The sequence below is a fragment of the Falco punctatus genome (assembly GCF_963210335.1).
Source record: "Falco punctatus genome assembly, chromosome: 8".
Classification (NCBI taxonomy): domain Eukaryota; kingdom Metazoa; phylum Chordata; class Aves; order Falconiformes; family Falconidae; genus Falco; species Falco punctatus.
Window position 1 is genome coordinate 10810125 of NC_137588.1, and position 26821 is coordinate 10836945.

At 46.5% G+C, this 26821-nt stretch overlaps 2 protein-coding genes across 2 annotated transcripts in view; one reads left to right on the top strand and one right to left on the bottom strand.

Annotated features, from left to right (window-relative positions):
• Positions 1-2587, top strand: part of ERBB4 (erb-b2 receptor tyrosine kinase 4) — a 640461-nt gene extending 637874 nt beyond the window's left edge. The window contains exon 28 of the transcript XR_013930080.1: positions 136-2587. The gene's annotated coding sequence lies outside the window, so the exon portion shown is untranslated. The remainder of the gene's footprint in view (positions 1-135) is intronic.
• The window catches only part of LOC308068740 (uncharacterized protein), an 82215-nt gene continuing 57050 nt past the window's right edge, over positions 1657-26821 (bottom strand). Inside the window, exons 3-9 of the mRNA XM_080399891.1 lie at positions 8347-25563; positions 6591-6733; positions 6388-6471; positions 5887-5956; positions 4152-4222; positions 3337-3446; positions 1657-1777 (exon numbers count right to left, since the gene is read on the bottom strand). Coding sequence (XP_080256017.1) covers positions 3405-3446; positions 4152-4222; positions 5887-5956; positions 6388-6471; positions 6591-6733; positions 8347-8356 — 420 coding nt within the window. The 5' untranslated portion in view covers positions 8357-25563 and the 3' untranslated portion in view covers positions 1657-1777; positions 3337-3404. The remainder of the gene's footprint in view (positions 1778-3336; positions 3447-4151; positions 4223-5886; positions 5957-6387; positions 6472-6590; positions 6734-8346; positions 25564-26821) is intronic.

The window sequence follows — 26821 nt, forward strand, 5'->3', positions numbered from 1 at the left end:
CAAATGTAAGTAAAAGCTTACAAATGGAGCTTTCAGATTGGGAATAAATAACAGAAATAAAGCTCTGTGTTAGAAGCATGACTTCAAATACCTAAAAAAAATCACGTCTCCACCTTTGTTTTAATTTTGTTTCAGCACAAGGTCATATTTCTGTACCGTTGTGTGGATTAGTACGTTGTTATGCTGTAGGCTTGTTGCTCTTGGGAAAATTACGGACAGGGAAGGCACTGTCATCAGTGGCACTGCAGTGGTGGCTGGGATCTGCCTGTAGGTTTGGAGGACACAGAGCACATTTCAGGGGAGGCTTGTGGGTGTTCAGGTCTGACTGATGGTGGTGGGACTTGCCTGAACTGCAGCCAAGCACATCTCCTAACCAGAGCCAGAGCAAAGAGGTGCATCCACCCAAGGCATCCTCCAGCTGGAGCCTGTGCCGACAAGCCAGGAAAAGGTGTGAGGGAGAAACCTAAGGGTGTTATCCTGACTAGGAAACAAGTCAGAGCTGCTTTTTTTTCTCCTTTTTTGTTATTTAATTTTGAGAGCGAGCTTTGTGGACCTTGGTAGGGAGGGGGTTTATGGGGAGATTTGTAAGGTGTTACACAGTCTGAGTAATTATGTCCCAGTTCTTCTCCCCTCTCCAATAAAAAAAGCCATGAAATCATGCTCCAGACATGTTGTGGATGAAACCAACAGGGCAAGGGTGCATCCTGCACAGCACCCTCTTGCTGATGGCTCAGGTGTGACCAGGGCACACACGTACACTGAGCCATCAGCTGTCACTGCCGTGCGTGCTGTTTGCCAGTGGTTTGGTCCCCGCAGCACCACCGTCCCCGTGTCCTGCCCAACCTTTGAGCCCTCTTAGGGAGAAAACACTGTATTGTCCATAGCACTCCGAAGACTAAACCCTTTTGGGATAACCACAGTAATAAACTGTGAATGGTATTTTATAAGTAAGTGTAGATATGTATGCCGTTCTTTTGAGGTAAGGTACTATGACATATGTAGCATAAACTGGTACTGCTGTTAAATGGGTCGATTATTAACTGAGCAGCTGTGTAAGGGGTAGCTAACTTTGAATGCACTAAACCACTGTTCCTTTGAAGATGAGGACTGAAGGTAGTTGCTGGGTACTTACTTGTGGTTTTATGGTTGGCTATGTTAAGTGAAAAATGCAGGTCGATGAAGGCATATAATTTTTTATAGCATTTGTTCGGTAATTGGTACACATTTGATACATTATTCACAATGGTTTAAATCCCTTTTTTTTTTTTTGTTGCCCAGGTTTTGCAATTTCCCCAAACATTGTATGTTGGAATTTCTAAAGAGTTAGCAGCCCTAGAGTAGGAAGGGGAAATGGAGGGGGAAAAGAAGTCTCTTCCTAAAACCAGAGATATCCAAAATGTATTTCCTGACTTGGTCATCTTGACTTTTTTCTTTTATGATGAGGCTCAGATGGATGATGACATTGCTGTTCCCTTAAAATCAAAGGCTGAGCCCCACCTGGGAGGTGATACAGGGATGGGACAGTGCCGTGGCGCAGGGGCGGCTGCCTCCATGGGCCACACTCACTGCAGGCAGCCTGGCCACCTACCCGGGGTGGGCGAGAGGCAGAGGTGGGGAGGGTCTGGGGTTCAGCCAATTATCCATGTTCTCAAAGTGCAAAGAGACAAAACAACAATACTTCTGCCTTATGAAGTACCTTCAGAAGAAGAGAAGCATCAGCGTGTTGGGGAAGTCACTCATTTCTTGCAAAGTGATGCATTCAGAGTTAGCTGCCTTTCTGAAACAAAAATTAAAAAAAATACAGAAACTACTGTATGTTACTTTGAAAATGTGAATAGTATTTTTATAGCTTGTTAAAGACACAGCTAGTTGCATTTGTAAATAAGGATAATGTTGCTTTTATTTTCCTTGTGGACACCATTATTTGGAACATAATTGTCCTTAGGGTTGATTTGTATATAGGTAATTTGCTTGTGATTTAAGCCACTCCTCCCCTTTTCTTCCTCTCCCTTCCCACCCTCTGGTTTTGGTTAGAAGTACCATTTTTGGCATTCTGTGTGATTCTGTGTTTTAGCACTATTGTGGTGTGTTCAGACTTTCTGCACTTGCTTACACAGTAGGGTATGCCAATTGTGTGTGGCGTAATGTTACTTTAACCTTTTGTTTCTCATATTTTAGCTATCGAGGATTATACACTGTTAAAATACTTACTGACCTGGGTTAATATTAGGTATATATTTTAGCATAATTTCCCTTCTTTTCATTGTTTCTTGTTTTTTCTTTTTTTCCTTCCCTCCCCTTTTGTCTTGTTTGGAGGCTGGGGAGAAACCTGTGGATCTTCTCTTTGTGTGGTTATACTTCCCCCTCATCCCCCGTGTGCAGTCCCGAGTTTCTCCTCATGGTCCCTGGGGTAGAGCTTTATCTGTTTGTTAAGGCAAATGTAGACCGCGACCCACCTTGCATCAACCCATGCTCATCCCAGCTGAACAATTTGAAAACTGTTCTGCCTTTTTGTTACATGAATCTGTCAGAAATATATTTTTAATTTAATATAAATGAAATTCAATAAAATACGAAACAAAGTCTCTGTTACGTGTGAAATTTCTTGCCAGGGCTTGAGCACTTCCAGCAATGTGGTCTGCCCGTGTGCTGGGATCCTGCCAGACGAGAGCCTTGCACCGGGCACCTTGGCGGGGCTGGGGGAGCTGTCCTAACCCGAACCTACCCCCTCCCTTGCCCTGCAGCACCCCTGGGGTCTCCTGGAATATGACCCTCCCAAAACCCAAAATCCCTTCCCTTTCTCCCCACCCTACACCTGCAGCATCCCACACCCTGGGGTGTCCCTGAGCTGGGGACAGGCCAGTGAACCCTTGGGCAGCCCCGTGACTGCAGGTAGAGCGCACCTTTGGGGGACAGCCCATAGCGATGCATCCTGCTGGCACACAGGGGTTGCTGGTCAACTCTTGGGGAGCAACAACACCCCTTAGAGGTTTGCTCCAGCTGTGCTGGGTGTCAACGGGAGGGCACAGGCTGAGCAGACCCCAAAGGCACAGCAGCCTGGGAGCACAGCCTACTAAACCTGCAATTCTGGCACCCCAGGACTGCCCAGCTCCGTGGGGCAGCAAAGCTGCCACACTACAGGGCACTGAAATGAGCTCCTCCACCACCTCTTCCACCCTTCTCTTCCTAACAAACAGTGACACCCCTCGCCCCTCTGTGCGCTGTACCCCTGCAACTAGTTGCCTCACAGGGTGATGCAATTCTGAGCTATTACTCTTAAAAAAACCCCAAAGAACTCAAAGTATTTCAGTCCAGCAGCCCGGTGCCCCAACTCACCTGGTGACTGGCTGCAGCTCATTAACCCATGCTCACCCAGAGCAGCTCCGCCTGAGCCAGGCTGTGATTTACAGCTTCATTGCCGGAGGGGATATTGGGGTGCAGGGGGCCTGTATTTATTAAGACACAAGAACACAATGCCATAAGCAAACAAAAGAACCAAAAAAACCACCCCGGTGTGAAAGCATGCCTCCTCCATGGTGCACAAGCACTTGTATGCTCCATGCTTGGGTGTCTTCACCCTAACACCCCCCTCACCGCAGCCTGGCCAGTTGTGCCTGGCTTCAGCAGATGCGCCTTTAAATCCAGTTAGGAGACGCAAGTAAGCTCCCCTCAAGGGGGCTGAATGCACGCACAGGTGCTACCGCACGCCCTCGGCCAAATGCCCACTGTTGTCCTGCAGCCGGCTTAAATCCCCTGACCTGTACACAGTCCTGTGACCTCAGGCCTGACAGGCTCAGCCTGAGCACGTGGCCCCTTCCCCAGCACGGCAGTCACTTCAAAAGCCGTGGTTAATCCCATGGGGTCTGGCACGCACCCTAAATCAAAATGCTGTCACCGCCCCAAAATCTGCCTCTCCCGCTAACTGCATTAGCAGGACCCTGGAGAGCATTTTTAAATTTAGCGAGAAACAGTAAAGGTCATTTGGCTCTTTGAGGCGCATTTTAAAATACTCCAATCTCCCTGGATTGCAACTATTTGTTTCACGAATGACCTCAACATTTTATACCCAGTAGTCTGGAAAGGTCATTGCACAGATCTATACAGTTCTCCTAACGGCTGTGTGCAGTGCTCGCCTGGAGCCTCGCTCTTACCTTCCCTCCTACTTGCGGGTAGCACTCCGAAGGCAGCCAAACCGTTAGCCAGAGCGTGCCAGGAACACAAACTGTTTGTAGCAGTACGATGTGCTGAAGAGTGGTTAGTTTTACATTATTAAGCAGTCATGCTTTCCAGCTGTAGGTATTACAAACTATATTTCCCATAGGGGGCAGGTGAAGCACTGGTTGTTAGCGAAGTGGAGCACTGGTGCAAGCCCACCCGTTCCCGGGAGGGCAATGGGCTGTGCAGACAAGCATTCACAGTGGGGTGCCTGGCACCACGGGGGCTGTGGCAGCCATGCCTCATCCACCTCTGCGCCACGAGGCCCCGACCGTGGCTGGCCCGCACTCCGGGACGCACACTGTGGAAGGCTGCAGCTAATTTTGTACAGCGCAGAGGAAATGGCGTCTGACAGAAAGGCAGGGATCTGCCATCAAAACTAGTGACACAATCACAGTAGAACTTCAGCAGCACTTCAGAATAAATAAAATCCAGAGACACGAGCAACACAAGTGTTAATAAATACCCCTCTCTCTGTTCACACCTTCCCAAGTGGGTTTTACTTATCCCAAAATTCAACCAACCATTTTCCAGCGAATCAATATTATTCTAAAGCTGTCGCTGCTCATTCACAACAGCTCAGCGAAGAACACTGCATTCAGGTGTTTAAGCTGCTACTGAAAAGCACAGTTCACCTTTTGCAAGCATTTTCATGCTGCACTAATGGCAATGAAGTTCTCTGTGTCACTCCTGAACCAGACGGGCACACGCATATGAAATTAGTCAAACCTGAGGACTCATTTCTGAAGAGAGTTGCTCTTGCAATAAAAGAGAAAAGTAGCTACAGGAATGGCAGGGCCTACCATAAACACACCAGCACCAGGCTTTACAGACTGGCCCACAACTGTCCAGCGTTCGGCTCACTCTGTTTGCAATGCCAAAACTTGTCAGCTTGCGCTGCCAGGCACACGGTTTGTCCCACTGCTACAACCCTGTGTGCTCAGCATGGCAGGGCTTGATTTTGCTCTCTCTGAAAGCAAAATAAGCAGCCACTGCTGGCACTGTAACGCCTTCCTTAAGGCATGAGACCTTCCAGGAAGGAGAGGCTGTTGTACCAGTTTCAGTAATACTGGGTCAGGCTCAGAATTCAGAGGAATCGCTTTAAAACTTGCACTCAGTTTGCACACCATACTATGACTGTAAAGCTACTAAAGACCTCCAATGAACATCCCACCTAAAACGAATCCCTCTCATGCATTAAAGAATGTATCAAATAATAAACCATCAGCAGCTCAAAATCAGCCCAGCTCCACTCATCTGGCTGTGGTTACTGCTAAGGCGCACTAGCTGAATGTGTTTCCTGTACCAGACCTCAAACCGGGCCAGCAAATATTGTGGAAATTGCTGCCAGAAGCTAGAAGTCAAAACAGAAAGGCAAAGCCCGAAAAATTAGCTGCCCTTTGGCTCCTTTAACCTGTCTGTAATTACATTGCTCAACCTAATTTCCCTGCCAGGATTACAAAGCGCCCATCACACCAGCCAGGACAGGCTGTGCAAACCATTCACACCAACTGGACGAGGAGCTCAGACCAGAAATGCCCCAGCACTCAAGCTTTTGACCATCCTTGGAGTAGCGTGTGTGGGGATGGGTGAGAAAAGGGGACTAGACACGTGCAATTGTAAGAGAGTGCTGAGAACAGTGCTGCGAGTGGGAGTGCATGGGGATCTTACCTGAAAAGGTGGATTTGGTGCCCGAGCCCTTTGTATTGGCAAGTCCTCTCACTGCACAGGAAGGCTGAGCCTGAAATGGGTATTCCCAAGACATTTTAAGATAGCTTCACTAAATGTTTGCCAGCTGAAAAGCTGGGAGTATTTTGGCTTAAGCCAACTGAAACAATTACTTGATCCTTTTGAAAATTTGGTGGAGGGATGTAGGGGCAAGGGGAGGCTTTTTTGGGTGGGTTGAGTTTGGGTTTGGGGGGTGGTGGTGGTGATGTTTTGGGGTTGCTTTTTTAATCTCCATACATAGATCCTGCAGTCAGGTTCCTGGAGACATGCTGGAGTGTTGGTGCAGCCCCAGCACATTGCTTGGCTCCCTCCTGTCTGCCCTGAGCAGGTAATCTGTTACTCTGCAGACATAACTTATTCCTTCCCAGGGCAAAACTGATTTTGAAGGCTGGCCAGAAAGGAGGCAAACCCATGAAAAAGCTCAGCCCTTTGTTCCTTACTCACCTGGGCACTGCCGTTTCTGAGCCTGAGCCCTCTGCAGCCACCAAGGGGATGTCCCAGTCTGTGGGCCACCATGTAAAACCTGGACTGCCTCATCAGGCACAGAGAAAAATGACAGAAGACAGAGGTTATGATGTGATGAGGGACAGGGGAGATAAAGGCAAATTGTGTGGGCAGAGCTGGGAATGCCTGTGAGAGCAACTCACCCCTGGAAGAGCCCTGAGACCACAGGGAGCCTCCATGTCCTCCAAGAGATGATACAGTCGGGAACAGATAGCTGGGTGAAGACCTCTGGCATGCCTGCAGCCCAACTCAGGGAGCTGGTACCAGTCTTTCCACTTTCTTGTCACTATTAAAAAAACCAAAAAGATTAAATGATTATACTTCAAAAACTTGCTGTCTGCAACCCTCCATTCAAACCCATCTTCCCCCTTACTTTTGCAAGGCCATAAGCATATACCAGAGCAGGGCACTCCTGGGTTTAACCCCAACCACTGAAGCCCTGCCAAAGTCCTTGTTCAAGGGGACAGCCAGCACCTCCAAAAAGGACACCTGCTCCATGGCCCCAGCCTGTTGTGCCTGCTCACCGCTCCAGAAGGACTGGCTACTAACAGCCAGTGCAACTGCAAAAGCCTCCTTTCCTTACCAGAAAAAAAACCACAACTACCTGTAGAAGTGTGTGTTTCTATTCCTACACCCCTACAGCAGCTGATGCTGGAAGCCACCAAAGGGGCCAAAGAGGCACCGGGACAGCAGGCTGAGACACAGACAGCAGAGGCAGGCTGCAGAAGTCCAAGAGGTGCAAGTGCACGTTAATCATGACCTTTAAAACAGGCCTACTTTTTTCTAAATAATTTCAAAAAGAAGTTGAAAAAAAAACCAAACACCAACACCAAGTCAAGATGTATGGCAAGCTGGTCTTAGCAAAGTCCAGCTGCTGTCCTCTTTCTGCTGTACCCTGCTCTCCTGTCATGGGCCAGCAGTGAAATATGGATTTAACATGGCCTTCAAGCTGCCAGCCCTTCACATCACCCTCTCCACCATGCTGAATCAGAGTTACAACACTGAGACACAATGTTTGGGAAGCAGAAAGTAATAATTTCATTTTGCATAAATGGTATAAACTGTTTCTGGCAAGACATTGTTTGTCCCTGTGATAAATCCCCATATCCCCTGCTTTTTTTCCCCCAAGAAAAGCCTTTGCTATTATTATGCAAAGCAAATCTGTATGAATTGCTTCCTGCAAAGCACCAGCAAGTCAACAAGACTGCAGCAAGAAGGGAACGAGTCATGGTTTCCTTTCAGCCATCCCTGCAGAAATCTGCTTTTGTCTAAGACATACAGGGCGTGTGTTGCTGTGCCCCACGCAAGGGCCTTGGGCACAGCTGAACAGAGGAATTACAGCAAAGGAAACCTTTTGTTCCCACAGAATAGAAATGAACTTCACTTTTAAGACCTTTGTACCAAAGTGTGCTCCTGGCAGGGCAGGGATCAGGACCAGGGAGGGGATGGGAACAGGGGAGGGCAGGAGGGATGAAGAAACTACTGCTCTGCATGAGAAACGAACGGATCTCTTTTGTGACCTGCTGCTTTGGCACCTCTGTCTCTCTTTGTTTCTCTGCCTCTCTCCCTCTGACCTTGCTGGTTCTGTTGGGGCTGGGGACCACAGGACTTCCCCCCCTCCATGCTTTCCTCGGCAGCTGAACCATGGCTGAAGGCATCACACACTGCAGCGCAGCAGAGGGAAAGCAACCACAGACAGAGCTCCAGTGAAATCCTGCCTGCCAGCAACAGGCCCCGACTCGGACAGCACAGGTCAGCAGCGAGCGGTCCTGCGCACCGATGGCTCTGAGGAGCACAAAGCAGCACTTGGGAATGGAAACAACCTGTCCTTCATACCTCCTTTGCTATGTATGGGAGCAGCTTTGCACAGACGAATTGTCTCATTTTTCTATTACCTACCTTCTACCATAGCAGATGGCTTTCGGGCCCCCCAGTTGACAGCTGCACTGAATGCCACACCACTGCTTTACGTTTCAAAGGAGTTGTGGCATCCCCAAATCCTGCCAAACCAAGGAAAACTATAGCTAATGAATACATAATATGACTTGACATTGAATACTGATGTCAGTCTTACCCAAAGGCCACGCCACCTACACTGTTGTCTGTAAAACATCGTTTACAAATGTGCTACCCCAACAACCTGGAGAAATCCAGCAGAAACCCACAGCCTGTCTCTGCCAGGGTGCCTCCTCTCTGCTGCGAGTTTGCAGGCAGGTAAGTTTGCACGTTCTAAGATGTGCTCGGTATGCAACAGCTGCCCAGCAGCAGGGTGATACGCTTGGCTGAACAAGGAGTTTTAGGAGGGCCTGAGGAAATGGCCACACACAGGCACTAGCCCATGAGCAAAGCCATAAGCCAAAAGACTGTCATGCTATGCAGTATGTGGCCCATATGACCTGGGAAGAGAGCAGGGCAGCAGGAAAGGAGAATCCATCCGTTCAAGAAATACTTGGTTGTCTGCGTTTGCCGATTTGCTAAAATCAAGAGTGTTTGATGGGGTGGTGATGGCTTCCAACCAGGAACCAGGAGTTGTAGCAGGAACCGGGGACCACAAAGCCTCCCAAGACCCCAGCAGAGGTGATATTAGCCAGACATAGGCATGAAATGTTTGTGTATCTGGGGCAGACAGATTGCGTGTCTTGCCATTAGTAGATGTATTGTCTTGGCCAGAAGAGAAAAATGAGGCAAGAACTTTCTCTACCGTTTTATCTGCCCTGTGCAGGATTGCCAGATTATGCAGAAATACCAAGCAGCAGACAGTGAAATGTTTGCATTGCATTTGCATTGTTTACAGAGCAGAGTGAAACATGCTCATTTTGATTGAACGTACTTATAACCACAAGGGACAAAATGATCATGCATGGAATGCAGGGGTAATGACTGAGTAATTTTCCAGTGCTGTTTCACAGCACAGTGACGATGGTCTGAGCTGGCCCTCACGCGCAGCAGGAGAACTAGGAGCTAACTCTGGCAAGCTCTGGCTTGCCCACACCAACGCACCCACATTTGCTCACTGCCCTCAGGGAACAGTGCAGGCCCAGCAGTCCTGTTGGTATGGCACACCCAACAGTACGGGGACAGATTCATCAACGCGGCTTTGGGGAGGGCAAACTGTGCATACAGGTGAGGCTGCAAGGGATCGCTCATTGTGGCTGGAGGATACCTCAGGTGTCCTGCTAAGCGCTGCCACTGCTCTCCCCTCTCCCCGCAGCCTTGTGGCCTCCAGCTATTTTTAACCGAGCAGTGTTTCTGTACCAATGCTGGTGGAGTCCTCCAGCACTCATGGCTGTTTGACAAGGAAAAAAGAATTCTGTCTCAGTGACTTTACTATTCCTGCACCACAACAAGCTGTTTTCCTCGTTTCTGTAAGCCATAACCAGGGGCAGGGGAAATGAAATCTGACCAAAGAGTTTTTTTCTTCTGGTGGGTCTTGAAGTCAGACAAATTTGCAGAGTTTGCAGTCGGCTTATAGTTGTGCATTTGCAATGTAAATCAATACAGGCAGCTATTTACTTTGCAGTGCAGAGACTGAAACACCTGAGGCTGTGAAGCTGCAACACCCCAGGTGCTGCAGAGGTCTGCCTCTGCCTTCACCTCGACCAGGGTGGCAACACCAACAGCAAGTTTTCACCTCTGGAATCATGGTGATATGCACCAGATTGTTCTCAGCAAAAGCTCACTGCTCCAAGCCACCCATACCCACACAACAGCTTGTCTTCACCTGGCCGTCACCTCCCTGCCCAGCACTTCTGTGGGAGGAGCATTAGGCAGTGGTCCCTTAACACTGCGGATGGGATGGAGAGGGACAAGAGCATTGCAGAGCGCTGCCACAGTGATGCATTGGGAGACGTCCCTCTCCACAGGGGCATGCTGGCACAGGAGCCTTGCACTCCAGCACTGCAGCCAGCCTCACTGGGCACAGTAGGGCTCGGCAGGCTTCACTGGGAGCACAGGGATCTGATCTCTGCATCTGAGACCTCTGGGCAATTTAATTTTTTCTTCTTACTACATCTATTATCCCATTGCACCTACCTAATGCAAGGTGATGGAGAAGGAGGCTGCATTCAGGTGGGCAGAAAGGATCTCAAAACATCCAACCACCAAATGTGGGAGAGAGAACAGACATATTAATCTCCTAACTGATTCAACAGACTGATTGTGTTTTGTATTTCACTGGAATCCATGTACTGTTCTGGATCTCTGTTGGGAAATGGGGTAAAACCCCATCAAGCTTTAATGACGCGGAAGAACTTTATAAGGTGGCTCTCTAGGACTGGAATAATTAAAAGAAGTTAGACTCCAAATTTAACAGGGCTCAGAATAGCAAACTGTTCAGAAGTGGGCACCTTTGTTCAGGGAAGCAGCTTCATTTCAGTCAAATATAGTGGAGAAACAATGGAGCCTATTTCCTGTCACATTATAAATATTCTATAGCTTTTAACAAAGACAAAAAGAGGAGGAGTAGGTGAATAATTTAGAAGCTATTGTTCAAGTATCATAGCTTCAAATGGTATCTAGAGTAACTTGGGACTGGTTCTGAGGAGTAACATCCATAACACAATGGACGAACTATGTCTCCTGCTGCTCCTCGCAACATGGACAGCAGAGGGAATATTTGAAGGCCTTGCGTGCTACAATGGGCCCAGCCGTCCCAGGCTTCAGTGCCTTTCTGAGTAACGGAGTTAATGTGCTTTCAACCTCAGCAGAGCAAGGACCGGAGGGACTTTGGATTAAAATCACGAGGCAGGCAAAAGTTGGGAGGAGATGCCTTGCCTAAGCTTCCTTGGCAAGTCAGTGCTGGAGCCAACAAATACATCCTGACCTTCTGATTCCCAGGCTAGGGTCCCTACTGAGCAGGTGAGCGCCCTATATTGCAGCACAACATGCCACGACAGCCCCAGGGCTTTGCCTGCTGCCTGCACAGGAGCAGGGGAACGTCACTCATATCTTACAATCCTCATCAACCCAGCACAGATCACTTCAACTCATGGAAACTCGTGACAGCATTAATATTCAAAGATCTGCCAGGAGAACGTGCTTTTGTGCTGTTAAGAGAGAGCTTTGACCTCACTGGGGCACTCCAGCAGGGTTTTGTTGTATCATAAATTTTGAAGCAGGGAGGTGCTAATACCAGTCCTGCTAAATCAGGTGTGGAAACAGGAGGAGGTCACTGCCACAGCCCCTTTGCAAGTCAAGCTAGAGACCAGAGAGGATTGCTTTCTTAAGGAAAAGAAATAATTTTTTCTTCATCTATACCATTAATGACATTTTTGATTTATTCTTACCTTCTTCTGAGCGTAAACAGCCTTCTGAAACCAACCAAGCAGACAGCTCTTCTTGTGATTGTCGCTGGCACAAGCTTCACCATGTCTGCAAAACACATCATTGTAAACTCATTTCCTCCCCTGCCTCATTTGTGGCAGGAGGCTGGGGTTGCTGCTAAGGACTAACACAGGGGCCTCCGAGGATGCTGCCAATCCAGCACAGCTAGGGGCTTTTCTTCAAGTACCCAGAAATCCATTTTTCAAGACCAGCAGTGTATGGGACATTACCCCAAATGAGAAGTTCTGCAAGGTACAGTGCCTCGTGTGTTGGAGGACCTCCAGGCTGAGCTGGAATAAAATCTCTCCCCAGCCAAAAAACACGAGCGCTTGGATGTGCTCGGCCACAGTGGAAGTCACTGTGGTTGCCCAGGGAGGAAGAAGAATGACTTTGTGGGGTTCCTGCCCATCCCTCTGCCCAGACACACCATTCAGCTCACAGAGACTGCAGCAGATTCATCCTCACTTTTAGAAGGCTTCTATATCTGGACAGAAGAGGCTGAACAAAACCTGCCTGCAATTGCCACGCACCAGCTGGAGGAAGGGATAAGGCGGGCAGGGATCAGCAGTCCCATAATTGGCCTGAACCAGCAGCACCGGGTTGCGGGTGCTGGGCTGCCTCCATCATCCCTTCATCCACGCTGCAGGCATGATTGCTTCTCCTGTGGCGTCATGCTTACTGCTACAGTCCTGACCCTTCCCCCTAGCAGTGCCCCTGTCCTTTTCCTGCAACAGCCTCTGTGTGGCCGAGCAGCACTGGTTTCCACCACAGCCCACCCTGCGCAGGCAGGAGCCAGAGCTATATCTTTCCCTGAAATCCCTTTGCAGCACGGCATCTGTGCAGTCTACGGTGTGCCTGCCCATCCCACACAACTGTGTATCAGCAGGTGTCACCACCCTATATCATACGTGCTCCGCAGCGTACATGGGGTTAGCGCTGAGCGTTAGGCAGGGTGATCACACGGACGGGATATTTCCTGACACTCTGTGCGCAGGTTCCTTTTTATTAAGAGGTGAACTTTGTACATTTGGCTCTGTATTTCCTCACTTCGCTCTGGAGCTAGGCATGAAGGAAACAGACACGTTTAGGATACTGACACAAAACTAGAAGCTTTCTGTTCAGACAAGGGCACTGACAGGTCAGTCAGAAGGGGAGAGAACAAGAGGAAACAACCTTGCCCAGAAAGATTTTGTGCCCCCTTGCTATGCTTGTGTGGTCCCACTGTGCCCATAATTGACCCCTCAATCAACAGCTACTTCTCCTTTAAAATACATCCAGAATCACCCTGGCAGGATGCTTCCCCACCGTGAGGTCAACAGTGTCCTCCAGATGGGCAAAAAAGGTAGAATCTCAGTCGTAAAGTTCATATGGTCCTAGACATCTTTTGACTGGAAAGCACTGACAGTGGAACAGAAAAATACTGGGTCCACTGGGAAGCAAAGGCCTATTAAAAACACACCTATTAAATTCATTATTTCTCTCCATGCACATAAACCAGGACACCAGAAGCAAAACTCTGTGACATTTTATGTCAGAAAAAAGCATAGGAGTCTGTTTTCCTCTGTGCCCCACACTACCCAGCCTGAAAAAGAGATGACTTTTCAACTTATTTAATAATGCAAAACCTGAGGAAGGGGCCAGTTGCGCAGAATCCAGAAAAAGAGAGACTGCAAAGAGTTGAATTTGCTGATAATACACTACTTGCAAAACAAGCTTCTGCTATTCCCCTCTTGACACAGCGTCTGTTGCCTACCAGGGCAATCATATCCAAGTGTAATTGTCTAACAATTGTTCCGCACTGAGAAAATAGTTCTGATTACAGACATTAACACGTTTAGGCATTAAGCTTCCTCACTGTAATTACCCTTGAGCTTAGTCTCACAAATGAATTAATGTGCTGATCGCTTGGACTAATAGAACCAGCAAAAGGGTGATGAATTGCTTCCAAATCAGATAAAATCAAGCGTGACATCATTTAATTAATTTCAGGGCTTGGGGGGAGGAGAAAGGGGGTCAGCATGATGCTGAAGAGAAATGTATCTCTCCCTTAGCAATGGGGAATGTGCACATAGGGGAGGAAGGGGCTGGGGAAAAGGAACATGTGCACCAGCTGAGAAGGGGGTGGCTGGAGACGGGGCTGTATAGTTTCTGTGTATGAGCATGCAGCCCCGGGTGGCTGCAGCTGCGTGACCGATTTCATACAGCTGACATAGGTGCAGTGGATGGCTTTTTCTGGGCACGAAGAGATCCACTGCTTACCTTGCTCTGACTTTGAGTCATTCTCCCTGAGCCGGGGGCCATATGTAACCCCTGCTCGTCCCCCAAGCAGAAAGCCCAGTCCTGGCCTTCCCCAGGGTCACAGTTTCTCCGTGGGACCTGAATGCCCCACGACAGAGTTGCCAAAACCCTCCCCTTTGTCACGTTTCCTGGCAGGGGAACGTTTGCCAGGCTGTCAGCACAAGGCTGCAGTCAGCCAAGAGCTGGGCTGGCCATTGCTACCGCAAGCAGATATACTGTTGCCCTCCTTGACTTCTCTCCCCCTACGAAGGGCTTCCCGATCATTTGGTTTTTAGAAAGGAACAAAAAGGGTCTATGGAAAGGACATGGCAGGGCCCTGGTCTGCTGCTGCTAAGTGCAGACACTCTCAAATTAAAGCTTCCCCTCAGATGGCTGCCTACCTGTAAAATAAAACAGGGTATGGGCAGAGCTTTCTCCTTGCAGCCCAGCAGACCATCCATCACCAATTTCAGCATTTGCATCACACAGATAGCCTAAACAAAGGGCCAGCAAGAGGTGTGATCTTATAAATTAAAGGTCTCCATTACAGTTTACATCTAGAACTGGCTTCTGCAATTTGAAAGCAGACTAGCTTTTTACATACACATATGGATATATGCAATCTACAAAGACACACAGTCCTGGCCTGATGCCAGTTTAAACATATGTTAGCAGCACGCAGACAGATGTATGTATGTACACAGACCCATATTTGCTGCCTGTAGATAAACAGGCACTCATCTCTCCCTAAGTGTACATACCTGTATAAGCACATGTAACATAAAATGCACATGCATGGATACACACAAAGAACATTATAACAATGCACAGCCAAAATGTACAACCATATGCCTGGTCTCATTTGAATGACAAGGTGTTTTGTCACTACTGATTTCAGCAGGAGCTACGTAGCTCCCACAATATTTTGCTGCATGTTTTGATCCATATTTTATTTTGCTGAATATTGGAGCAGTGGAGGGATGGAGGTGATGAAACCTGTCAAAGCTAAATTTGAAGATACAAAGCTTTTCATTCTCAAAAGTCTGGGAAGTCAGCATGCTTTATTGCGGTCTGGCTGCCCCTTTGATAGCAAAGGCGGAGGAAACAGGAACCCAGTTCCTCTCTATTGCCGAGAACAATAAGTCTGGAGTCTCCCTGCAACAAGACTGTTCCTTGGGCTTTGCCAGAGACCACAGATCCAGCAGCCCAATATCAACACCCTTTGGCAGCATTTGTCATTGTCTTGGATATTTTAATTCATCCAGTCACCCTAGGGACAGTGCAGCTTATGACTCCATTTATTTGATGCAGCCTTACAATAAATCTGGTTAGCGGAGCAGAGAGTGCAGGTGACAGTCATTGTGATATAAAGTAGATCCCTTATTTCCAGAACCTGATCTTGCAAGGCATCAGGCGTCTTCCAAGATGCCAATAGCTCTATTTGCTCTGTTCTATAAATGACAATCAGCAAACAACAGCAAAAAGCACCAGCAGCCAGACACTAACTTTCACACATGCAACAAGTTTGAAGGTCCTGAATTTCCTTTCCTAGTGGTAATATAGCCGTATCACTGCAGTCTCCCCACTGGCACCTTCACGGGCAGTCAGAGAAGCAGGTCCTGGAGAAGACTCAACTGTCCCTGCATTTTCCATCCAGCTTATTACAGAGGTGCCAGTTCTGCTGGGACAGCTTGGGCTGTGCTGAGCTGCAAGTCTTACTCTGCTCTGCTGTATTCCTAGGTAAGAGTAGTTCAGCACACTTGTCTTTCTTCCATGCTGCTGAACACATGGTCCACATGCTAGGGCCTAGTTTCTTTTAAAAACAAAACCAAAAAAACACTAGACCCAAATGGTGCCAGGTATTCAAATAATTGGTGCTGACGTCTTTTGGAAATCTGGCAATGCATTGCCGGACATCCAGCTCTACACTTGATGGGTAAGCCAGCTTTAGGGTTGCAGAGATGGAAGGGGAAGCAAAGTGGTCTGGTGGTTGAGAACTGATTTTTCAGGGTAACTAAACTTCCAGCACAACCCTCCTGTCAGCCACATACTGAAAGTGAGGTGGGATGAACTTAAAACTTGGTCACAGGGGAATTTATGCATCTGAGCACCATAGGAGATCTGGAGCTTTTTCCGTACTTCAGTTCTCCAGGTGTAAAGAAGTAGGAATAAAGCAATTTCCTCATCTCTGAGGGATGTTTTGTGTGGAAAGTTTTATGAAATGCTCACAAACTGTGCTACTAGAGGGGGGCATGCTCTTGTGAGCATCTTGCAGGGGCTTCTTGGCAGCATGACAATGCCATGGCACTCTGTAAGTGCAAGAGAAGGATTTGCTTTTACAGTATGACCTTTGCCAAAAAATTAAGGTGAAGAGCAATGTGCTAGAATCACTTTTAGTACTAAACACACAGAGTAAATATAAATGTTTAAAAGGCATGTGTTTGGTGGTGGTTTTGGTTTTTTTTTTTTTTTTTTTTTTTCATGAGTATAGGACATGTTGCTGTGCACAATATTGTAAGAATCCTTACTGCTACCAATCATAAGCTCCAATTCAAAGTGTGTAATTATTACTAGGGACTTTCTTCTTCTCCCATTATGTATTAACTGCACCTAAGAGATCCAGAAATGAAAGGATTTGAGCTTTCTTAACAGTTGTTTGGTTTGCTATGTGTACTTATTTCACTTTTGTCATAATTCAGCACAGTCTGAGAGATTAAAAAAGAGAAATAAAAATGCATTATGCACTTATTGCCCAGTGTCTTAGAAATCTACGTTAAACTCATGAACTACAGGGAGAGACAGGAAATCATATTATGCTTCACGTATCTTTTTCTATTTCCACAGGACTCCTTTAATCACTTGCTAGCCTGTATGTAAGGTTTTGAAGGCAACCTCCTCTGACCTCTGCTGTCATATTCCAGCCCACAAATATCGAACAGGAGGCATCTCAGAAGATGCCATGGGAGCAAAAGCCAGTCCCTTGCCGCAGGGGCACTCCTTCCCATATCTAGAGGATGTTATTTTATTCATGTTATTTTTTTAACTCACCCCAAAGCCCACAGAATTGCAGATGGGATATTTCCTGCGCTTCCTTGTTTTCAGGAATATAAAACCAAAACAGACAGGGACCTTTGAGGCCCCAAACCAAACCACGCCTTAGTTTCCTTCCAAAACTAGCTCCCCAAGACAAAACCCATTGCATAGAGTAACACAGGCTTTGGTACCACCACCAAATGCAATAACTGTGGTGGGTGAGGTGCTGGACCTACCATGAAAGAAACACATGGCTTGGACCTAGTATTTGGTCAAATCATATGAGAGGGTGGAAATTTTGATTGCTAGTTAATCTGGACCTGGAGTCATGTCCAAGTCCAGCTTTAGACCTGGGGATTGTGTGCAAGCCCTGCCTAAGTCTGGGAGGAGTTGTCCCCAGAACGTTGGAAAGCACTTGGGGCTGGAGTGATGTTGAATGCGAGGTCCTATCCTTGCAAACATGACACACAACATTTGCATTTTTGTGTGCAGTATGTTAATATTCATGTATTTGTATGCTGCTAGCCTTGGGAGCAAGCAAATGTCCTCTAACTGCAACTTCAGCCTGGTCAAGGTAACTGACCTTTTTCATTAAGTGCTTCCAAATTTCCAATCTAAACATGAATGTGAAAAAACTGTGCTAATTACAGGCCTGTCAGGAGGCCAAAAGTGCAGCAGGGAGATAAGGGGGTTTCTGGGCGTTATTTAAAGGCACAGCAACAGGGTTTTTGACTTGCACTAACACAGTGCCCTGGTCTCTGTTATTCAGGTAGGGTTACTTACAAACAGAGCCAAAAATCTGGGAGGGCTTGAGATAGTGGGATGTGCCATTGAGTCAGATGGCCAAGGTGGAAGCTCCGAACACGGTAGCGGAGGAGCCACCCTCTCTCCATGGCTCCTCTGATTTTTGTCCCAGTCCATTCTGCTTGCTGAACATCTTGTACCCTCGTGTACGGTATAATAACTTTTCAAACTACATGTGCACAATACTTGCAAATAGCGCTTAAAACATAATGGCTTATTAATATAACACAATCTGAGAAGTGATACGAGCTCTTTCCCTTTTATACCCTTTTTAACAAAGCACATTTTGAAACTCACTGACCTTTTCCCCCCCCCCCCCCCCCCTTTTTTTTTTTAAGTTCCCTGGCATTATGTAGAAAAACCCCATCACTGTGAAGTGGAATATAATACAGTTTATTACCGCTAACAAGGGAATGGCCCATAACTCTAAAGAGACAAAGCCTCAAGTGAGCTATGAAGGTCATTTTCTTGCATCTAGAAAGAAAATGTAATACTGACTGTGTCATGCTTCCCATTTCAGAGACAATGTGGGCTGCTTTCAGTTTTATTGTAATAAATAGTAAAAACGAAGGATTTTTCTTTCAGATGGAATTTCAGACAGTCAGCCCTCCCCACTTTGGAGGGAATGAAAGTGAGTATCTGTCTGGATTTTCCAGCGCTATTTATACTCCTCTGGATTTGAGGGTTGGTTTGTTCATGAATCTTTAGCAGACACAAAACCCCAACCGCATACCTAGCCACTGCTTCTCCCTGCTGGGAAGACTCAAAAATCTCACTTGGTAGAGGCTCAAACAGGAAACTCACAGATCTGATCATTACCAGGGTTACCTCCAGAGCTCTCCAATAGTTTATTGTTTTAGTTTTTGGAAATCAGCCTTTCCTGTGATCTCCCATCCCTGCTTCATGCAGCCATGAACCTTAGAGCAATATTAAAACATTTCAATGCTGCGCTACAGCCAATGTGGCATTAACAAGTCACTGGAGGGACCAGGGTGTGGATCATATACTGGACAAATGTACAAGGCTAAAGAAGACAGTTTAAGCCTTAGGTCATGAGTAAAAATAAACATGCATCTCCTTTTCCAGCTTTTACTGTAACAGGCAGGCCAAAGCCCTGCTGTGGCAAGCACTGGGGAAAAGCACTGATGCTGCTTTCCAAAAATGTAGCTTTTCTTTTTGTTCCTGGAACAAATACACATGCACCGCTGCGGCTCTTGGCTCAGAGATAACAGGGGTAGAACTGGAATGAGATATGTTCCTCTGTATCCCCAGTTTCCTGGTCCACCTTTCTACAACCCTCAGACAGCCTAGGGGAGGGGAGATGGTTTGTACCTTCCTCTTCCTCAGTCCTGAGAGTTTGTTATTTTGGCTTGGCTAAATGGCTCAGGTTTTGTGCTCTACAGCTGTAGTAATTGGCAATGTTTCAAAAGGAATATCTTCCTTGGGTGAGATGATGCAGGAAACCAAAACCTAATGTTTTCCCTGACATCATCATCTTCCCTTCCAGTTGCAAATGGTGTCATATAAAATGGTGTCGGAAAGTGTAGCGGCCTTATCTACTACTCTCTCATTATCTAGCTGCTTTCTGTTTTCACCATGATGACAAGGCAACACTGTTGATTAAGAAGCTACTGGCCTCCTTATTTGGGGTGGGAAGAGAAGGGGGACATCAAATCATTGGCGGCCATGTTAGGCTTGAAAGAGAAAAGCACACAGCAAAGAAAAAATTGAAACGCATGCTAGACCCAAAAGGGAGATCAGGCTGACTGTGAGCAAGCAAGCAAGCAGTGAGCTTTGCCTGCACACAGGAGAGCCTGCAGGGAAGCGGCACCGAACATACTGCCTATTCCCAGCTAGATAACTCTCCTAGGCTCTGATCTTGCTGCTAATGCACCAGGCAATAAGTACTCTTTTGCAGTACTGTAGCTGGTAAATTGTCTTAACCCCACTTAAGTCAACAGAAGGATTCTGATGCAGATAGATAAAGGATTTGACCCTATCTGTTTGCTTTGGATATTACGCAAATACCTTAACCTCGGTTACTTACCACTAACCAGTTTATCACTAAATGATGATCATTAGGCAGCTTTGCCAAACACTGCAATTTGTCTTTCCTACTTGAAGTGTCAGATGTCACCTTAGCAATGCATAAAGAACAAAACCCGGGCAGCATTCTCAAAACCGGTATTTGCCAATGCAAAGGAAATGCTGGATTTTGTGAGCCCCAGTCCTGAACTGTGATGCCATTCTTCAAGACAAGCTTGGCACATACCCCCATACACCATTCCATTCAACAAGTTGTACAAAAATAAAGGATTTTATCCCTAGGGAGATGGAAGAGATGAATCACACTGTCTAATCCAAGCCGAGAAAGCCATTTTGCATCACAGTAATCAAACCAAAACTGCACAACACTGAGGCTTGTGCTAGGGCTGACATCATCACCAGCTTCATTAGTGTAAACAGACCTAAGAAGCCAGAATAGACACTGTTGTGGATCAGCATTTCTGTGATTTCCCAGAAGACCTGATCCAGCGAATCTGGGTTTGAGCTAATTCTTGTGCAAGGGCTGGCAAGAGACAAGACAGAGCTCCAGCCTCCAAAGAACACTCCCAGCCTGTCCCATCTTGCCAACCCAGAGCCACACAACAGTACTATTTGGCTAAGTTTATCTGAGGAGAACAATGCTGCCAGTGGTATTAATTATCCAGAGGCTTGGACAAAACCTAGTCCCACTGATGGCAGCAGCAGCAGTCAAGAAATGCAAACAGTAGAAAGCTCTGCCAAATCCAAAGCTTTGGCTATTCTTTCCCGATTTGGCCACATCCCTCACCCATGCCATGCTGAGCCCAGGCTGGCCTGAAGAGTGGCAAGAGGAAATGCTAGAGAAACTGCTTTCGTTTTGTAAGTAACAAGCAACGCTGTCACTGAGTAAAAAATGACAATTCCATTCCTGCTATATTAGACCCTCTCTCCTTTCAAAAAAACACTGCATTTTCCCAGGCACTCTCCATGTTTCACTGCTGTATGCCAATCCAAGCTGGAATCTAGTTTTGCAGCAATTTAATATTGAAAAAGAAAATGCATTTTTTTTCCTTTAAAATGTTGCTAATGATGGGTCCTAACCTGTCACCACCCTGAGACAGACACAGAAAATATTTCCAGTACAAATTAACAACACTAACACTAACTTTATTGATTTGCCAAAGGTATGAATTTCATAGGCTTACTTTTATATGTTGATATATAGTCATTATTAATATTTATTCTATACTCACACGTCTATCTGCTTGAAGTATTGATCCAGTACTGACAATCTGTTCTCTTTCTCTCAGTTCTCCTTCTTCCTTAGTCAGGAATGGAAGTGATGGTCTTTGGGGATAACAGGGACGTTTCAGCTACAAATTTGAAGGGAAAAGGCAACAGTTATTATCCCTGCTTCACACATAGCTAGCCCTATCAATGCTTTCTGGCTGGATGGTTCATCCCCTTGGTGCTTTTCATTTTAATTCCTTTAAATTACTGCTAAACAACCCTGCAAATCATCTGATACCAAGTTCCTCCCTTTCCTCCTAGGGAAGTCATCAGGAGTTTCACTGGTACACTTCTCAAAGGAAAGCAGAATCAGAACTATCATGCTAAGCGCTGAAACCAATGCTCCTCGGTTCATGATAGGTTGTTGGCACATTCCCTTAGTGCAAAAGAAGAAGCCAAACAAATCCAAAGTATCTGTATTTGCATTTCTGTACACCTATCCTGTTTGCAGAGTAAAAAGCAATTAAACTTTGTCATCACCCTTATTGACTGACCACCTTCTGATTTCCACAGATTAAATGTAAGCTGAACTCATTGGAGGCATGGGAATTCCATCTTCCCTTGCTGGCCCTGCGTCGGCCCAGTTTCTGGCACCAGTCTGGCCAGGGTACGATGCCAGCTCCAGACTGCCTGCCACAGGGCACCAGAGCAGAAGCCTGAGATCCTGTACCAGGCTCCAAAGGTGGGGGGATACAGCAACTTCAGGTCTGTGTGGCACAGGACAAGGTGACCATGCAGAGCAAGCCAGAGCACAGCCGCTCAGGCTTGGCCTTCAGTAATACCACATTTCCCAGAAGACTTTGCTTAAAACCTCCGCAGCTATCTAATATTCATTTTATGCACAACTGTAATTTCTTTTTAATTGTATCTCTTTGGAAGTTTTGCAGCCATGGGGGATTTTGCACCGAAATATAGATTTTACTGTGTCATCAAGGGAAATGTCTCATATCCAAACCATGAAAGAGATCTAGTGTTTAACATCAAGGAAGGAAAGCAAACACCAAAACATTCAGAAAATCCCCATACAGATGCAGACAGCATGCAAATGCAGATGGGAGCAGGTACAGTGAGAGGAGACATGGACAGAGGGGTGGGGAGACTGAAAGATGGTGTCTGAAGGATGTTCACTACTGGGACTTACTGCCCAAGACAAAGCAGTGCTGAGTGCCATGATCTCCTCTGCTCCACTACTCTCCTTGAAGAATCCCAGAAGGCGCTGCAGGGGCTCTGGGCAGCTTTTCTGTCCTACTTGCAGTATCTGGAAGGTTATATTTGGCAGTTGAGGGTTTGGGTTTTTTTCTTCTTTCTCCCTAGGTCTTAAGAAATCATCTGTGAGATGCAGGACAGCTATTATTTAAATATGTAACAGCTCCCCATTTTGCTGTTAGCTATGAGAGTGGTGCCCCAATGCTGTAAATCCAGCTTTATTTACCTACACGTGACATTTCCCTGACTACTACCATTCCAAACCACCCAAATCCGTCAATCTAATGGAGATATATGGACAGTAAAAACATGCACTGGAAAACTACTGGCAGGTTGTACAAAATGATCAGATTTAATCAGCTGATAAATTATTCACTCCAAATGAGAGTCAAACATACTATTTGAGTCTATTTATGGGTGTCCGATTAGTGCAAGTAATTTTCCATCACTTTATTATGTTTGCTAATAAATTATGAAAACCATGTTGTGATAATGCTTTTATTTAAGTCATTTTGTTGTATGAGCATATACCAGAAAGCTCATTCTACCCAAGGCCAGGGACACGTTCCAGTTGGCATCAGTTAGTTACACACCACTGTGCTATTTCCAAGGGCTTCTGCAAAGAGTGAAGTTGCCAACAGAGTGGGAATTTCATTTAAGGAAAGCCATTATACTGCCAGGCTCTCTAAGTGGCACTGCACTATTTTCAGACACATCAGCCATTGCAACAAAGTGTAGGAAGAGGGCTGGGCTGGCAGCTCCCCAGACCTTGATGGATGTCTCTGGTGGCTGGACGGGGGATGCAGCAGTAAATTGTATCACACTGTTGAGTGTGCAGTAGCACAAGGGTGCAAGACATAGTACCAGCACCTAATGCAGTAGCTTGCCGAATCAAGCCCTTAAGACTATGAAAAAACCTCAAAGGAGAGCATTACAGACTGTCACATCCAACCTCCCATATGACAGTGGCCTGAGTGTTTCATCCTGTTAGTCTGTACTAAAGTAATCTTCAAACAACTGTACATACATATAAAAAAGTAGCAATCACAGGCAGCATGATGGAGAAAATCCGTGACACCATCACCCTTTAACACTCCAGGCCCACCGTTTGTCCAGAAGCATGGCTTGTACCCCAAAAGACCCCAAATAATTTTTTCTGGCTTTGGTGTGGGTTCAGAGGAATGCAGCAGCACATCACATCTGCAGAGCCCCAGGTAGTCTGCCCTGGGAGGCGATGCATTTTTGCAAAAGACCAGGCAGGAAAAGAAGCTGGAACTGAAAACCATCTGGATGACACAGGTCTGCTTCCAAGCCCATCCCAGTGCGTGACTTTGGAGTATTGAGTGGGGCACTCTCAACATTCGTCTCAGTAACCCCCCATGTCTAAAGGCCAACTGCAGCAGAGTCCCCTGACACCAGCCTAACTCTTCCCTGCCCTCTTGCCCTCTTCCCCAAGGCACAGAGCTCCTAGCTCCAGCCCCTGTGTACCACTACCCTTTTATTTTATGCAAGGTGTAGGTCTTCCTTTCCTGCAGCCCATGGAAAGTACTTCCTGCTGAAACTGCAAGAACTGCACTTGGAAGCAGCAGGTAACTACAAATGACAGCAAATGGACTAAGCAGAAGATGAGGAGCCGGAGTTCATCCTGCTCCTTAGGTCAGTCCCATGGCAGTTACTTCCTTGCCATAGGGCAGGGTGAAATTCTGCTAAACAGGCAAAGCAGACTTTAACCAATTTTCATGTTTCTTCCAGGAAAGCCAAGCAGGTGAATCCACCCAAGTTTTAACCTTGCAGTGGCATTGTGGTACTGAAAACCCCCGTGCAAGACTGGGCCAGAACTCAAGCATGGAAAGGCAGTGAGGTCTCCATCCCAGGGCCAGCTGGAGGCACTGTCATGGCAAGAACTTGAACACTGTTAAGTTCCTAGTCAGTTTTTGGCATTGTGTAATTTTCAACAGTTTCCCCCTTCTTTCTGTATCCTTTGGCTTTTGCAAGTGTGCTAAGGCAGATAGATCCAGCTGTGCCACAAACAAGGATGGGGCTGCACAGCTTCCCCATCACCCACAGGGCAGATGCGTTGGAGCTTCAGATAGACACAGCTCCCCTTTCCCAGCTGCATCACTGCTACAGGGCTGTGCTTGGGTTTTAGTAATTGTGAAAGGTGCCAGACAGAGATACCCTTTTCAAACCCTCAGGGAAACCGGTGTTCTCACACACCCTTCATCTACCAGGAACCAGCCTGCAAAAGGTGAGAGATAGCTCAGCTCCCATGTGAGGAACGAAACATGAGCGTACAATCCTATGGCTACTGGAGGGGGAGCTTCACACTCACCAGAACATTGCTTCCAACAACGGCTTCCAGTTGCGAAAAGCCCAGGGTCCCTAGAAACGTGATCTCCCAGCTGCCACGCTGCCCTCTCAGCCACAGGTCAGGTCCAAGTCCCTCTCTCAACATCATGCAAATGCCATTAAAGGAAGAAGGAGGCAGTGGGAGTGAGGAGGCAGGGGGGAACCTTTTGTTAAGACTGCGGAAATTTTCAGTAAAATGAAAACAAATTGCTCTAAGTAAACCATTTGTCACAGTCTGATTACTCTGCTGCCACTCTGGGAACACCAATTTGTCATGCTAGATCAGGATAACAGCAGGCTGACTGTACGAAATGGCATGCTGCCTTCTGGCTTTTTTTTGCTTGCAACCGGTGAGGACAGCGGGGATCTCCTGCAGCTCCCTCCCAGTGTCCCATCCCTCCTGATGGCACAGGTCCCCACAGCCACCGCCATGCTGCTGACAGCCCCCAACTTCCTAGCAAGTGCCTCCATCTCCTGGTAGTGCAACTCCACCTGAGACCTGTCAGATATGCTGCTTTTACCTATTTATCCCGGTGGAACTACCTAGACTACAAGGTGTCCACTGCAGGGATTTCTTCTTGCACTAGTGGTCAGCATAATACTGCCTTGAGCTGAATTTTGGCACCTAAGTGTCCTGGCGATACACCTATTGATCATAATTACTCTTACTTTAAAAGCCCATGTCTCCTGCTTGCTACGCTTTCAGGAACACTGCAGCTGAGCCTGCAGTGCTTGCTGGCCAAGTTGTGATCCATGTTTCCCTCTCCTTGGTGATACCTGAAGAGTTCCAATGGTCTGTAAGTGGAGCAACTGAAATAAAACAAACACACAGAGAGAAAACAAAAAGTTGCTGCAAGATTCACAATTAAAGAGATGCTTAGAGAAGGAGGATTAATGCAAGGCAACCAGAAGCAAAGATTAGCCAAAATGAATAAAGCATGGGGAAAAAAGCAGAAAGAAAATCCCAAGTCCAAGAATTAATTTTTTACCTTCACTGTTCATAGGTAAAAAACAATTACTGGAATTTCCCCTACTTGTTTCTTTCTGGAATTATGCAGCAGTTTGTAATGCTGAAACAAACCAATTAACTCCAGTCCAAATAAAAATATATTTCAGCCAATAAAAAGAAAAGGACCTTCAAAATTTCATTTTGGGTAAAATGCTCCATTCAGTCCAACACAAAATCCTTCATCTCATTTTCAGATTATTGATCCTTTTTCTAAATCTCTTCTCCTTTTAAATTGGTAGGCCAATATTTAAATATAGAAATGCCTTTTTGAAAGGAAAGCAAAACAACAAACAAGTTTTATTTTCCGCAAATATTTTTATATTCATGCAAACCGCAGCAATGAACTAGCTGAGAACTTCCTATTTCTTTAATATTAATAAATAAAAAGGGGAAAACCAGAAAGCTTTTAAATTTCAGAACAACTTCTTTCCTATTTTGGGGCTGTTAGGGTTTTCAGGGTCCCCACTGAACCAGTAAATGAAGTCAGTTCTCTTCTATTTTCTGATATATTCACTATTTGTCAAGAACTTTTCCCACTGCTACTCTGGGCAGTCTCTGGCCAGCAGCAGGCAGGACTGCCTGGACCTGCTACCCCACTAGCACCCTACTCACCCACAGCTGCTGCACAGTCCTGGTTCAATTCCTTTAAAAGCTGCAGGGGCTGGGAGAAAGAGGTGAGGAGGGACGCTATAAACACATCACCTCCACATAACAGCCAAAATCTCATCTTTTCAAAGCATTAGAGTCATCAGAACACAAACCATGATGTAAACAAATAAAAACATATTTTAAGGGCACGGGAATATTTCATGCCAGGAAAAGGCAGAATGTTCCCAAAGTGCCTCTTTGTTCTCACTCACAGCACCCAGACCCCCCCAGGAATGGCACTGAGCCTGCAACTACAGCAAGCTGTTCCACCATGCAGGTCTCCAGGATGCTAAGCCATCAGGTAGCATGAGATGAAGCATTTAATGGAAACTTGCTCAATGCAGAGACTGGCAACACTGGTTACAGTGGAAAATGCCACTACTGGCCATCCAAGCATTTTTTCCCCCTCTG